This window comes from Rhinopithecus bieti, unplaced genomic scaffold (assembly GCF_001698545.2).
Source record: "Rhinopithecus bieti isolate Rb0 unplaced genomic scaffold, ASM169854v2 scaffold_20098, whole genome shotgun sequence".
Taxonomy (NCBI): Eukaryota; Metazoa; Chordata; class Mammalia; order Primates; family Cercopithecidae; genus Rhinopithecus; species Rhinopithecus bieti.
The window spans coordinates 3,223,957-3,240,655 of NW_016810571.1; the positions used below are offsets into that span (position 1 = coordinate 3,223,957).

The 16,699-nt window shown below is 39.7% G+C and overlaps 1 protein-coding gene across 1 annotated transcript in view; it reads right to left on the reverse strand.

Moving 5' to 3' along the window:
* TEKT3 (tektin 3) overlaps positions 1-16,699 on the reverse strand; it is a 39,348-nt gene that overhangs the window by 14,945 nt on the left and 7,704 nt on the right. Inside the window, exons 2-4 of the mRNA XM_017892396.1 lie at positions 13,190-13,797; positions 10,114-10,197; positions 1,126-1,196 (exon numbers count right to left, since the gene is read on the reverse strand). Of these exons, the coding sequence (XP_017747885.1) occupies positions 1,126-1,196; positions 10,114-10,197; positions 13,190-13,768 (734 nt within the window). The 5' untranslated portion in view covers positions 13,769-13,797. The remainder of the gene's footprint in view (positions 1-1,125; positions 1,197-10,113; positions 10,198-13,189; positions 13,798-16,699) is intronic.

Here is a 16,699-nt window from a genome sequence, read left to right on the forward strand (position 1 = left end):
GGGTTTTTTTTTTTTTTTTTTTTTTTTTTTTTTTTTTTTTTTTTTTTGAGAGGGAGTCTCCCTCTCTGACCCAGGCTGGAGTGCAGTAGCGTGATCTCGGCTCTCTGCAAGCTCCGCCTCCCGGGTTCACACCATTCTCCTGCCTCAGCCTCCCAAGTAGCTGGGACTACAGGCGCCCGCCACTGCACCTGGCTAATTTTTTGTATTTTTAGTAGAGACGGGGCTTCACCATGTTAGCCAGGATGGTCTCGATCTCCTGACATCGTGATCCGCCCACCTCAGCCTCCCAAAGTGCTGGGATTACAGGTGTGAGCCACCGCGCCCAGTTGCAGAGACCGGATCTTTAAGGAGGTATGGAAAATAAACATTCAAGTAAACCACCACTCATTACTTTTTCAAATGTTAGAGCTGAACAACTATAAGTCAATCTCTCATATAATAAAAATGCCAGTCTTTTGAGTTAAAAGAAATCTTAGTTACACTCAAGTGACGGCAGAAATCCTTCTGCATCTCAGAATTATTTAAATAAAAACTTAAAGCAAGGTACTCCATGTGCTTATTTTTTTAAAAAATATTTTTTTTGAGACTGACTCTCTCTGTTGCCCAGGCTGGAGTGCAGTAGCACAATCAGAGCCCATCATTGCAGCCTCAAAGCCTCAAACTCTTGGGCTTAAGCAATCCTCCCACCTCAACCTCCTAAGTAGCTAGGACCACAGGCACCCACCACCATGCCTGGCTAATTTTTATTTTTTAACTGTAGAGATGAGGTCTTGTTATATTGCCCAGGCTGGCCTTGAACTCCTGGGCTCAAGCGATTTTCCTACCTTAATTTCCCAAAGTGTCTATTTGTATTATTTTTTTAAATGTTTACGGGTATATAGTGGGTATATACATTTACGGGGCACATGTGATATTTTGATACAGGGTACAACGTGTAAGAACCACATCAGAGTAGCTGGGGTATCAAGTAATCATCTTAGCTTTTGAATAAAAATATGTGTATATGCCTGTGTGTGTCTGTGTGTGTGTGTGTCCTTACAAGAAATTAAGAGAAATTTGAATGAGAGGCATGAAAGCATAGTTCAATGATAGATTTTGAATTGTATAGAGACATAAAGCTCTTACGCAAGTTGGGCAATAGCCTTATCCAAATGTAGCTTCATTCTTTCTTGACAACACAGAATAGTATCAACTTCCTACTCAATTGGAAAAAAAAAAACACATTAATGTTTTCGTTATTGAATATAACACTCAAAATCAGCAATGTAACAAAACATCAATGAAGGAAAATTTTGTTTCTTAAAATACTGTGAAGTTAAACAAGAAAACAATTTTGCATCCGCTTATTTATCTATACGCTCCGTGATACTGCAATCTAAAGATCAGACTAAGATGCAGACTTTATAGGTCTATGGGGAAATTATGTTATGGAATGAGTGGGGACATGGTTAAAATTTTAGGATTTTCTCTCTTTTGTCCTTATTTAAAACAGTTTTAAAAAAAGCCAAAATTCTGGTAATATACAAGGTCAAATTTAAATGCACCGCTTCTTCTATAATAGCTATTCTTCCAAGACAAAGTAAGTCAGGGAGGAAAAAAGCACAATCAAAAGAAGCTTCCCTCTGGCAGTACATGTATCCTCCAGAAGACAGTGCTTGGGTTTAAACATGGAGGCTGACTTCCACCCTGGGAGGTCGCCCTCCCGTCCTGCTTGTGTACTGCAGCCCAGCATCTGCCCTTGTACAAACACCTGTGCTAGCCAGGCCTCTCTACTGGACCACACACGTTGCCTTTTGATGCTGCTAGGACGTATCCACTAGCCCATAACATGTCAGACTATTACATCAACATTTATTTCCCCCTTGAAATTTTTATGCACATTAGAAAATGTGGGAACTCAAAATAGCACCAAGATATTTCAAAAGTGCACATCGTTACTGTTATCATTTTCTCAGCCAAAAAGTTGTCATACTATGCATACTGCTTTGGGGCATTTTCAACTTGAACATTTTCCCATGACATTAAAAAACACTGTGATGAAGGACCTTAATCAATATTTAGACACCACCGAAGAGTATGCCTTTTTCCAAGGTTTTGACAAGTACAGCCAAATTGCCCTTCAGAAAAGTGGTACGCATTTACAACAACAAATGAACATGTGTCTTCTTGTCTTGCCCAGCAGGTGGTCACTGTCACTCCTTTCCATCTTCACCAGTGTGATGGAACCACATCCCCAGGGCCCCACCAAAAGCAGCAAACCTGCCTAAATTTGCAAGCTGATACTATGAGTATTCATTTGTTCGCCATTTGCCTTTTTTGCTTGTGTGAACTGCCTGTTCATGTGCTTGTCCGCTTTTTCTGTCATTTATTTTTTCTTTTTCACGTGTGAGCGTTATAAGTATGTTTAAAATTCAATCTTTTTTATCATACACGTCACAATTTTTTATAAATGTGCATGGTGCTTTTGATATAGATGTTTCTGATTTCTATGATGTCGAATCTATCAAATGTATCTCCTCTTGGTTTCTGCCTTTGTCATTTAGATAATAAAGGCCTTCACCACTCCAATATGAAGTATTACTCACCTATGTAGTCGTCTTCTTTTACTGTTTAATCGTTTAACATAAAAATATCAAATGTGTCTAGAGTGATCACTCTACTGTCTGGTTGTTTGGTATCTGAATTAGTGGAATAAAGGAAGAGCTAAATTCCCTTCACACACTGACACCAACATTCTCCCTGCCTTGACAAGCAGGCAAGATTTCCCAGCCTCAGAGTGGGTTGTGCATCAGTCTTAGAATTTTTGCGTTTAGTTTTTATCTTTCTCAACGCCTCGTGTATGTGTGTGCCTGTGTGTACTTTGATGAGATTTTAACAAAAGATGCACGGAGTTCTGCTTAGAAAGGACCCTTTAAAACCCCAAATTGTGTTTCCATCCTTTGTGTACACAAAGCACAGAGTGGAAATTCTTAGGACTTTTAGTGCGAAAAAAAAATGCATTTAGTGGGATTCTTGCTGTAAAAAAATTCTTACAACAATAATTTTTATATGTGAATTTAAATAATGTCATATGATGAATGTCAGATGGTTGAGGGCAGAAGGGTTCATGAGAATACAAAAAGCCCAAAGCCAAAGGTCTCTGGCACTGTCCCCAGTGCTAATTTATCCATCCATCTGTACCCATACGTGGAGGTGGCCTTGAAATACCACAGTAGAGCAAAAGCAGGACAAACCTTTCCCTCACCTGCCCATGAGAAGAAAGTTTGCAAGAAGGTGGCGGATACACACAGAAAGCAGAAGCGTAGGAAGAGCCTTCATCTAACTAGATCTCTGGCTGCTGCCTCACACCTAAGGAAGTGAAATGCACATTTAGGACCCTGGAAGGTGGGTCCAACGTTTCCAGATCCTAGACTTAGGGAGAAATTACAGGCCCCATGAGTTACAGGGTGACACTGACTTCACTGAGATTCTCAGATTGCAATGGCCAAAGTGATTAAAATGCAGTTTCATTTGTGGGGCTTCGGATGAAAACAACACATGGAATCATGTCCAGTTGTTTGAAGAACGTTGAATGCATCCTACTATTTGAGCGGCTGAAACATTCATGAAGCATCTGTTGTTACAGTTCACCTCTTGGGAGGTGGGGCTTGGGGAGGTGGAATAGAGACTTCACAGCCTTTTACTCCCCATCACCTCAAGTGAAAATCCCTGCTCGTGCACACTCCCAGGTCTTGGCTGGAACAGTGGTTGAAAACATATGCCTTGAGAGTGTGGAATGATGAACAGTGGGACTCGGAGGGAAGGGAGGAGAGTGGGATGTTGGGAGGTTGCTTGGTGGTTACAATGTGCGTTGCTCCAGTGATAGATGCTCTGAAGGTCCTGATTTCACCACAGTGCAATATATCGATGAAGCAAAACTGCACTTGTACCCCATGAATACATACACATTTTTTACAAAATTAAAATGTTAACAAAAGCCATAGGCTTCGGCATCAGACAGCCCCGGTTCAAACATCTTTGCTACTTGCTAAACCTGACCAGAGGCAAGTTATGAACTAATGGTAGTAATACCCGTCTTTCCAGGCTGCTGGGTAGATAATGATGTGCCTAGCAGATGCTAAGTGCTCAGTAAGCATTAGGTCTCGTAATTTTGTAACATGGGTGATTTTCATGACTTTAGAACTGAATCCTCATGTAAGATGTGGGCTCTGCTGTACTCTCAGCTAAGGAATATGCACCACATCACAGGAACATGATGAGTTTCAGCCACAAATATGGACGAGTGCTGACCCTGTGCTGTGGTCTGAATTGTGGATATAAAATCATTACTCGGATGTCCTTGTTAAACTCAGACCCTGCTCCCACAGGTTGAGCCTTTATATGTGGTTCTGTTTACCTGTGTTAACTGAGTCTTTTCAAGTTTTGGGAAAGTGGGTAAACTGCCAGCCTAACAGATGAACGGGCTACTGAAATCAAATCTTCAAAATCAAGCTGCAAGCCTGAATTTAATCTAGCTAATAAGCGAATACCACGTGTAGGTGCAGACATTTCGTTTCCATATACAATGCTTTTTAATGATAGATTCACCAAATATTCTTGTCTTCTCACTTATCCTTGAGTTTAGTGGGAAGAGGCGTTTCCTTTCATTAGAGATCTGCATTCTCAGTATTTGTTCCTGAGTTCGGCCAAGGTGACCTGTCAGCTACCCTTTCTGGCATGGCTGCTGGTGAGCAGCTTCTGGTCCCACAACCTGCTTAGAGGCAGAAACCTAGGTGAGGAGGGTAGTTCTTATTGCTGGGGGTCAGAGCCCACCCAGATCCTCTTTCCGTGCTGGTTGCTATTCAATCCTGCCTTTGAGGAGAAGCCCCTTGGGCTGGACTGGGCTGAAATGCTGAAACGTCTCTCCAGCAGCAGGTCTGCCATCTCTGGAACTCATTGACTGCATTCTCAACAAACCTCTGAGGCTGGAGTATTTTTGCTTTCTGCTTCTGCAACACAGAGGAAGGAAAAGCCTCTTGTGGGAAGGAAACTGGCCAGCTGGGGCCAGGCCCAGAGCCTCAGCCTGAGTTCTGAGCAGCTGTCTCAGCCCCCATCCCAGAGCCGGACCAGGGCAGGCTGCAAGGGTAGATGACTTTGCAGGTTCATTTGGCTCCGAAGTCCAAGGAGTCAGCACGGTCGGGGAGGGCTAAGAAGATAGTACCATGACTGACTCCCCAACAGAAGCCATTCTGTAAGAATTTATCAACTATCACTGACTGAATATAACGGCCAACAGAATTCAACAGAATTCGTAAAAAAATATTTCATTGCATCCATGCTTTTCAAAAGTAGGCCTTTTAAGACTACTTCTTTCCTTGGCTAATACACATTTAATTATTCCAAAAATTAAGACCTATTTTGGTAAAAAAATAAAACACATGCCAATGTCACTACCTTGAGTAAGCCACAGAACACATTCACTACTTGAATTGATTGGCAATGACCGAAGCACCTCTCTCAGTTCATGAACCATTACTCTAATTGCACATTCAGTGTTTTGAGATAAAGCCCCCCTCCCCGCTACTGACCTAGAAACCAGAAACCTCTAATGCAGTGGTTCTTGTTTTTAAGAAACAATTTTGTTGAGATGTAATTCATAGACCATATAATTCACTTGTTTAAAATGTGCAGTTTGATGGCTTTTAGTATATTCACAGAGTTGTATAATCATCACCGGAACCAAATTTAAAACATTTCCATCACCTTCCAAAGAAATCATGAACCCTGTGCCCATTAGCTGCCACCCACAATTTCCAGTCCCCCAAGTCTCCTTTCATAATAAGCAACCACAGATCTACTTACGGTCTCTACAGATTTGCCTATTCTGGAAATTTCATATAAATGGAATTACCATATGTGGTCCTTTGTGATTGATTTCTTTCATGTAGCATAATGTTTTCAATATTCATCCATGTTATAGCAACGGATCAGCACGTCATTTCTTTATTTTATTTTATTTTTTTTGGCAGAATAACCTATTGTATGGCTATCGTATATTTTACTTATCCATTCATCAGTTGATAGACATTTGGGTTGTTTCTACTGTTTGGCTGCTATGAATAATGGTGTTATAAATATCCATGCACAAATTTTTGTTTGGGCATATGTTTTCTTTTCTCCTGGGCTGACGCTTGGGAGTAGAATTACTGGATCCTATGGATCATACAGGGTCATTCATGCTTAACCATTTGCCAAAGGATCTGCCTCATTTTGCACTCCCACCAGCAATGTATGAGGCTTCTAATTCCTCCCACATTCCAGCCAACTTGTTATTTTCTGTATTTTCTATTGTAACTATCCATCATATTTCATTGTGAGCTCCTTTGCCCATTTTTAATTGGGTTGATTTTTTTTTAATTATGACAGTTATTTATATATTCTAGACACAAGTCTTTTCACTTTGTTGCTAATGTTCTTCAAAATATACCACATTTTTAATTTTGATGATGTCCAGTTTATCTGCTTTTCCTTGTGTTGTTTGTGCTTTTGATATCACATCTAAAAAACTGTTGCTTCTTCCAAGGTCACGAATATTCATGCCTATGTTCTTTTCTAAAAGTCTTACAGTTTTAGCTCTTATGTGTAGGTCTTTGATCCCTTTTGACTTAACTATTTTGTATGTTGTGATGTAGGAATCCAACTTCATTCTTTTGCATGTGGATATCCGGTTGTCCAAATACCATTTGTTGAAGACACTCTTGCCATTGCATTGCCTTGGCACCATTGTCAAAGATCAATAGATGGTAAATATGATGGTTTATCTCTCAACTCTCAAATTGCGTCTATTGTTTTGCAGGTACTACACTGTCTTACACATTGCAGCTTTATAGTAAGTGTTAAAATCAGGAGGTGTGAGTCCTCCAACTTTCTTCTTTTTCAATATTATTTCGGCTATTTGCTATCCTTTAATTTCTATATGAATTTTAGGATCAGTTCACCAATTTTTACAAAGAAGCCAGCTGGGATTTTGATAGGAATTGTGCTGAGTCTATGAATCAACTTGAGAAATATTGCCATCTTAACACGAACATCCACGTTTATGGATGTTCCCATCCATAGACATGATATGCCCATTTATTTAGATCATCTTTAATTTCTTTCAGCAGTATTTTGAATTTCTGAGGCACTTGTTCTTGACTCTCCCTAGTCATTAAGATTAGTTGGGGATATTTTAAAAGATCAATGCCTAGTCCCCACGGCAGATTTGAATCAGCATCTCTGGGTGTGGGACCCAGTCACTGATATTTTTAAAACCTTTGCCAGGTGATTCTAATGTGTAGCCAGGTTTGAGAGCCACTACTCAAGTAATGGAAACACTAAATGTAGCCAAGTACCAAAAAAATATCTGTTGGAAATATCATAGTGTGCTTGTGGGCAAGCTGATGAAGTTCAGCTGTTAGAACTGCCTTGTAATTTATTTCATACAGAACATCTCAGGATTAGTGAGAAGAAAAGGCCAAGGGAGAGACAATGGTAAATTCCTATCCGGTTAGGATGACAAAGTAGATGACAGATTATTTTAAGGCTTGTGAGATTCATCAAAGGCTGGGAAAGAAGAAAGAGAAGAGTGGAGACCCGTCACTGCAAAACTGTTTCATTCAGAATGTTCTATTTCTTTTTTTTTCTTTTTTTTTTTTTTTTAGATGGAGTCTTGCTCTGTTGCCCAGGCTGGAGTGCAGTGGCCGGATCTCAGCTCACTGTAAGCTCCGCCTCCCAGGTTTACGCCATTCTCCTGCCTCAGCCTCCTCCGGAGTAGCTGGGACTACAGGCGCCCGCCACCACGCCCGGCTAGTTGTTTGTATTTTTTTTTTAGTAGAGACGGGGTTTCACCTTGTTAGCCAGGATGGTCGCGATCTCCCGACCTCGTGATCCACCCATCTCGGCCTCCCAAAGTGCTGGGATTACAGGCTTGAGCCACCATGCCAGACTGGTTTATTTTTAGAGGCAGAATCTTGCTGTGTTACCCAGGCTGGAATGCATTGGCATGATCACAGCCCGCTGCAGAATGTTCTATTTCTAACCACTCCTGTCCAGCCATAGGGACAGTGATTTTTACAGTAGATTTACAAAACCTTTCAGTAGTAGCCAAAGCTTTCCTGAGTATATTATTTCAACTCAGAGTTCTCTTAGAGAACCAGACAGTAGAGGAAAGGAGAGAGCAAAGAAAAAAAGTCTGCTTGTCATCTTTAATGTCATGGGTCACTAAGAAAATTTAAGTGATGTTAAAGCAGAGCGTTGATGCTGTGTAGAGATAAAATTACTCTGAGGACTGGGCTGCTACCTTGTCATACTTACTTTCCTACCAAGGACTCAATTCTCACCAAGGACCAATTTAAAAAAGGCAAAGAGGTAGGAACCTGCAAAGCTTGTGCAGGGACAGAGAAGATGGATTCACTGCAGTGGAAATTCTGTGATTCAGTTGGAAATGAAGCTGAGAAATGAGGGAGTCAGTCAAGGGAGGCCTTAGTGGATTTTTCTCCTGCAGAAATTAGGGAGTCAAGGAAGAATTCGTAGCAGAGGGAAGAAACTCGTGAGAATGTATGGGACAGATCCAAGGGAAACTTGGGGAAGGGAAGGTGCTTTGGAATTTCTTATTAACCAGATTTTTTTTAAAAGAGCTGGAAATTGATGAAAGGAGTTTGGGAGACAACAGGCAGCAAGCCGTGGTGATGAAGGAACACTGGTACCATCAATAGAAAGGGACAGGCAATAGGCTAAGCAGGCTTTATGAATGTGAACCAGAAAAAAAAAAAAAAAAAAGTTACCAAACTAAAAAATGTTTGGCAAGTACTTAGGAATGCAGAACTAATGCTTTATAAAGTGCCTGGGCTGAAAAAAGAGATTGGGAAGGGCTCCAGGTACATGATCCCTGAAGTCTTAAGAAATGATAGAGATCTGTGATAACAAGTCTAAGAAGTGAAGATCAGAGAAATTAGAACTAAACCAGATTTAATTGGTGGAAGGTGGAAGAGAGATTAGTGTGAGAATCAGCAGAGTAGTGCAGATGCAACTGTGAGTTTCTGGATGGCAATTTGGCTATATATCAAAAGCTTTCAAATGCATAGAATCTTTGGCATATCAATTACACTTCCCAAAATATATTCTAAGGAAACAATCGGAAGTACCTACAGTTATCAATAATATTTTTGTATACTGCAGTGCTATTAAAATAGGAAAACAAAGGAGTGGAATAGGGAAACAGTCTAACTATGTAAGAGAGGATTGATGGAAAAAAAAAAAAAGGTAGCACCTTTACATTGTAGAACACTGCGTAGCCATTAAAAATCGTGTCTTAAAAGAATATCTAGGCCGGGGTGGTGGCTCACGTCTGTAATCCCAGCACTTTGGGAGGCTGAGGCGGGCAGATCATGAAGTCAGGAGTTCAAGACCAGCCTGGCCAACATGGCGAAATCCCATCTCTACTAAAAATACATAAATTAGCCAGGCATGGTGGCAGGTGCCTGCAATCCCAGCTACTTGGGAGGCTAGGCAGGAGAATCGCTTGAACCTCGGAGGCAGAGGTTGCAGTGAGCTGAGATCATGCCATCGCACTCCAGACTGGGCGATAAGAGCAAGACTCCGTCTAAAAAAAAAAAAAAAAAAAAGCATATCTAATGATATGGTAAAAATTACCCCCAATATAATTTTAGATGAGTATACACTACTCAAATTTATAAATACAATGATTCGAGTCTTGAAGACATATCTGAGCATCATTGTTTGAGTTAGGTGGTGCCTATCTAAGAATGATTAATAAAAAGATGCAACAGAATGGTAGAAAAAAAAAGCATGATTAATAAAAAAAAAACTGAAATACTCCAAAATTAATAGTGATTTCTGTCTAATAGAGCTTCAAGTGATTTTATCTTTATTTACTCTTGTTTGCATTTTCATATTCTCAATGAATATATATTATAACCAAGAAAAACATGTCTTTGCTAAATGCTGTCAACATCTGATATGATAATGCTTTACTTATAAGTCATTTTATGTAACATCCTTTTTTACTTCTACATATTCAACACACATTTACAACTAAGCTGCTTGTGACTGATGCATTTCCCCCATATTTACCGTCAGCAGTTGTGTTTCGACTTCATCGTGAACTAGATCGATTCCCATTCTCTTTTCTCGATGAAATAGACATTCCCGGGCTACCTACAGATACACAGATAATGGAAAGCACTAATAAAAACTGACAATCCATGACTAGCAGCTCTAATAATTTGTTTCAAAAATAAAGCAATAGATACTTCCAATACCAACTTTTCCAGCCCTTTTGTGAAAATCTAGCCTGAAACAGACTGTAGCAACTAAACGAATCCCTGCTGCTAGTTCAAAGTTAAAGAGGTAGCTCTTCAAAATAGTTTGAAAATATTCCTAATTTGGAAATTTGACAAAACGAAGCAGATGGCATTTACTTGATCCCCACAAATTAGCATCTGAGGGCATTAGTTGGCATTAGTTTCTTCAGGTGAGACAGTTCAATAACATGAGACACAAGTCTTCAAGATATTTCTAAATATTTTCTGCTGAGAAGAATAGGTAGAAATGAATGATTATCTCTAAAAAACATCAAAATGTTTGTGTTGCCAAAAGTTCCAGTGATTATTTTAAAGTGTCATTTATTGTTTTTCCAATTATCAGAAGAATATGCCTTTACTCACTGAAGAGAAAAAATACAGAAAAGTAGAAAATATGATTTAGCCATACTCCTATTACTACTTTGTTTGTTTGTTTGTTTGTTTTAACAAGATAGAGGTTATAATGTTCTTACAGCTTTATATTATGCTTTTTAGTATTGACATTAAATAGTAGACCCAAATCATGAAATATTCTTTGAGATAAAGTATGTTAGTGGCTCTAATGGAAAACAGCTTAAATTTCTAACAATAAATTATGTATGAAAGAACATTATGCAGCAGTTAAAATGCTTTTTTCAAAGACTATTTCATCACATAGGACTCCCAAATAATATTAAATTTTTAAAAGCATAAAATATAATGGTATGTATACTATAATCCAGATATACTATCTTTGAACAAAATCTTTGGGCAAATCTCTAATTGTTTAATAATATCACTTACCAGAAAAAGAATTAAAGGGTAGAGGGGAACTCTGATTATCTTAATATATATTACCAAACTGCTTTCCAGGAAATTTCTACCAATCCATAGCCCCACCAGTAATATATGAAAGTGTCCATTTTCTCTCCTATGGCAGCTCTAAATGCTATAAATTTTCATTATTGCAAGTTTGATAGGCCAAAGGTAGTTATTTCATTGATCTAATTTGTATTTTATCATTCAGCTTAAACATTTTTTCTTATATTTGTTGATTGCCTGTATTTTCTCTTTGGAAGCTTATCTGTTCATGTGACTAATTTTAAAAAGCACTTTCCAATACTGTGTTGACAATAAATTTTCAAACACACAAGAACATCTGGACAAAAGCTGCAGAAAAAATTCCAGTTAGAACCATCTTTCTGAAAGTAGTCATAACTGAAAGGGTTACTAAGAGAAGAAACTGAATCTCCACTGGAAATTAAGAAAGTAGCTATCATTTTAAGGATATTTTCAATTCTTAAAGGCAGTCGGGGGTAGGATGAACTGCAGAATAAATCAATATTTCAGAGGAATCTGAGGCTCAGGGAAGGTGTAGAAGCCCTTCTGATTCTAAACAAAATTTTATGATGAACTAATTCAAAAAGATCACTAGTGAACTGTCAACTGTTCTCAGGATTCCTGGGGACTGTGTGCCTCTGTGTGTGTTTCTGTATAGTGGGGAGGGGTTGCAATAGGAAGTGACAGTGCACAGGGTGCCCCAAGAAACTCCTCCACCCACCAGACTTCCAGTTCCTTGATTCTCTAAACTCTTCTACTACAGACGCCATGGTAGAGACCTACGGGAAGTGCTCATTGCATGGGAACAAGTCATGCAAACATGAAGAAAAATGGTGCTAGCTGTGCTCATCAAAATGTATACTTCTAAAATAATTTCTATAATTTGCACATCTTCAAACATGGAATGTCTTCTTTCAATGGAGGAGGGTGGAGAGGGGTTGGAGGGCCCATCACATAGCCTGAGGATTAGAGGTGACTCGAGCCCATTCAGAAGCCTGGTCAGAGGCCAGTAACCAACTGAAATGCCCCCTACATTACTATGGCAACTGGCCTAATCTCAGCCCCATTTTTCTATTTAGTCAAGCAAATTCCATGTCCTAAGATGGTCTCATTTGATGATGTCACTACGTCTTGAAAGGGAATCATAACATATACACAGGAGGCGTTTCATGATACAGACTAAAAAAATTAAGTTTTTGGTTGTATAAATAAAATTTTGGTTGTAAAATAAAGTTTTTGGTTGTATAAATAAACAATCAAATATTGTTTATTTTAATTTAGGGACAGCAGTGATGAAGCAGCCTATTTAAGAGATAAGATGGTAATATGGTTTGGATCTGTGTCCCTGCACAAATCTCAATTCAAATTGTAATCCCCAATGTTGGGGGTGGGGCCTGGTGGGAGGTGATTGGATCGTGGGGGTAGATCCCTCATGAATGGTTTAGCACCATCCACTCCTCGCTGTTCTCAGAATAGTGAATGAGTTCCCTGGAGATCTAGTTTTTAAAAGTGTGTGGCACCTTCCCCCTTTCTCTCTTGCCCCAGGACCCTTCAAGATACCTGCTCCTCCTTTGCCTTCCACCATGATTGGAAGCTTCCTGAGGGCTCCCCAGAAGCAGAAGCCACTGTTTCCTGTACAGCCTGTAGAACCGGGTGCCAATTCAACCTCTTTTCTTTATAAATTACTGAGCCTCAGGTATTTCTTTATAGCAATGTGAGAATGGCAGAATACAGATGGCATGTTCACCTTACGTTGTGTATTCTAATGTATCCTAATGGTGTCTCTGTAATTGGCCTTCTTTGCTTTGCATTCAGAATTACTTCTTAAAGTGGTTGTTCTTACAGTGTATAATGCATAAAAAAAAATAGGCAGTGGTTTTGCCATTGCTGAAACCAGTCGCAGATTTATTGATGGGGGTTGGCTTCTACAGAGAATTAAAACATAATTCAATATATAAATAACCACAGTAACTCAACCAGTGGGTTACAATCACAAAACTGCAGTGCCTTCTATCATAAGGTCTTACCTGAAGAGGGGCTTCAGTCTCCATCAAAGCCCGCTCCAGTCTTTTCTTCACATCAATAAGTGCATTTGTCTCTCCAATCATTTCATCCAACTCATGAATGATTTCAGATTTCCAAAACCCTATGTCATTGACACGTTCTCCCAGGTTTTGGGTTGTGTCTGCCTGGGTTTTTCTTGTTTGTTGATATTTGTCTTGAATCAGGCGAGATGTATCTACTCTTAGTTTCTCCGAATTATGTCGGGAAGTGTTGGACTCTTGATAGTTGGTTAAATTGGACCTGTACCAGTCATCTGGTGTGTATCTTGTGAAGAAGGTGGTTCTGTTGGACACAAAGGGAAGCATGGCATTCTCGGACACCCTCTGTGATCTGGTGCAGTAAGGGGCCACGCTTGGGTAACTGGAGGCGACTTTGTAGTATGTGCTGGGTCTCCAAGGAAGGCTCAGGCTATGGGTCAAATTGGAGTGGGGAAAGCGGTCCCTGTAGCTTGAGGCCATGGTGCTGATGGCTGGTAGAAAGTTGGTTGGTGTTGGTCTAGGGTGGGCGTAAGTTGACGTTAAAGTACAACCTACACGTTCCATGATGCCAAAACACTATTTGTAAATCTCTCCTGTTAAAAAATGAAAAGTAAAATAAGACAGTCACATAAATTAATCCCTGGTGAAACATACAGCTCAAACACATTAGATGCTTGTTCTCATTTGTGATTCACATTCACCATTGATAATCTATTCCAACAAAGTTTCTTTTTAATCTCTGTGTCTCTAGAATGTATTAAGATCACATTTTTATTGGCCATCTGAACTTTTAAATTTTATAAAAATTATGAGAGTAATATTGTCTTGTTGCAACAAATTCAAATTAGGAGCCTAAACTATGCATCTTAATGGATAAGGATTCAACATAGAATTCTCACTTGAGGTCAGGAATTCGAGACCAGCCTAGCCAACTAGACGAAATGCCGTCTCTACTAAAAATACAAAAGCTAGCTAGCTGTTGTGGCAGGCACCTGTAATCCCATCTACTCAGGAGGCTGAGGCAGGAGAATTGCTTGAACCCAGTGGCAGGGGTGGGGGCCAGATAGATTGCAGTGAGCTGAGATCGCGCCACTGCACTCCAGCCTGGGCTACAGAGAGACTCTGTCTAAAAAATAAATAAATAAATAGATTTCCGTCTCAAAGCATGATAGAGTAGTAAAAACTAGACTTAGCCTCTTATATCTAAAAATCTAGACTGCTGATTTTAGACATTGGACAATGGACAGCACAGGACTCTGAGCCATGAGAAAAGAGAAACAAATAAGGTGAGTCCACCTATTTACTAGCTATGTGACATTGGACAAATTGCTTAACCTCTCTGTGCCTCGGTTGCTTCACTTAGAAATAATAGGGAATAATAATAGCACTTCCTTCTTTGGACTGTTGTGAGCAGTGGTAGCAGCAGGGGATTGCTTGGCAACTCCCCACCCCTGCCCCCACAAGTCATCCTAAATAAACACTTCTTTTGGATAACAATGGTGTGGTTCATATGCAAACACAGCTCAAGACAAGTACCTGGATATCGTTTCCTGGCCACCTGCAACCTGTAAGCACCTCCAACGTATAACAGAAATCCTAGGGAAGCCATGGGGTTAGAAGGGCTAAGACAATGCTAAGTATTTAGAAGGCTTAGCACCGTGTCGGGCACATAGAAAGTGTGCAATAGATCTTAACTTTTTAAATTGCTACCTCAGAGAAGTAGATAAAGTAAAAAATAAATATCCTTCCTCCTCGCAAAGGTGAACTCCTCAGAAGTAGCCACTAAATAGTTCATTAATAGTTGTATCTTTCCAGATTTTTCCTATCCATATACCAACAGATATATTATTTATATTTTATATACCTCTACCTATATACCATCTATACCTCTATATAAAGCTTTTAATACAAAACTGAATTATCCTGATCATTGTATATATCATTGTAGATCATGCTTTTTTTTTTTAACTTAAGTATATTTTCTGGGCCACTCCCCCTGTTAGAACATACAGATCTACTGATCTACTTCATTCTTTTTACCAGTTCCATTATCTGAAACTTTTGATCATTATTATTCCAGAAAACCAAGGATGCCACAGACCGTAACATATCTTTTAGCATTTAAATGTCATTCTGTTTTGGGGTTAATGTCTATGGACTTGTTTACTAAAAGGAAAATACAATCAGATCCAATTCTATGCACTGCTCAGAAAAATAAAAATTATTTAGTGACTACTAAAATAGCTATGTGTTGAGGACTTTGGTACCCAACTACAAAATAATCTATCTGTAGAATTGTGTTCAAATCACAATCCCCACAGATCGTTTGATAAAACATCCACCCATGGCCCTGTGCTTATACAACCCTAGCTCTCTTTCTGCTAAATTCTTTCTTCCTATAGCCCCCAAACATGTTAGACTGGCCAAACTTACAGACTGATGGTGAAAACAAAAGCCTTAGTTACCACTTGCAGTTCTTTGCTTCAATTTGAAACTTGAACATTATGTTTTGAAAAAGGAAATTTAAAGTACTGAGACCTTAGGGTCCTTAAGGTTGTCTTTAGTTCCAACCCCTTCCCCATGTCAGATCAATAAATAATCTGGTTTACTTCTAGCAAGAAACTTCAAGTGGTGATAGACCACTCCTACTTTGCTTTGGTTTATTTTATTTTATTTTACTTATAGACGGAGTCTCGCTCTGTCACCCAGACTCCAGTGCAGTGGCACGATCTCGGCTCACTGCAAGCTCCGCCTCCCGGGTTCACACCATTCTCCTGCCTCAGCCTCCTGAGTAGCTGGGACTACAGGCACCCACCACCACACCTGGCTAATTTTTCTGTATTTTTAGTAGAGTCAGGGTTTCACCTTGTTAGCCAGGATGGTTTTGATCTCCTGACCTCGTGATCCACCTGCCTCGGCCTCCCAAAGTGCTGGGATTACAGGCATGAGCCACCATGCTGGGCTGGTTTATTTTATTTTTAGAGACAGAATCTTGCTGTGTTGCCCAGGCTGGAATGCATTGACATGATCACAGCCTACTGCAGCCTTAAACTCCTAGGCTCAAGCAATCCTCCCAAGTAGCTGGAGCTACAAACACACACCACCATGCCTGGCTAATTTTATTTATTTATTTTAGTAGAGATGAGCAGGTTTCACTATGTTGCCCAGGCTGGTCTCAAACTCTGGCCACAAGTGATCTCCCGCCTTAACTTCCCAAAGTGCTGGGATTACAGGCATGAGCCATCTTAATGATGCTTAATGAGCCTGCTTAACTCTTGACAATAAGAGATCTAGAAACCAATAGTTCACTTCATCCTTCAACCATGTAATTTCACTTGTAGAATGCCACCCGAGTTTTCCCAGCATTTGTTATATTGGCATCTTGAGACATCTCAACCCATGTTTGAACGGTAAGTCATCTGCTCCGGGGGTGATATCTGAAGATGCAAGGGTTTATACACCAGATGAGATATGTGAACTGAGAAAAACAAGTAC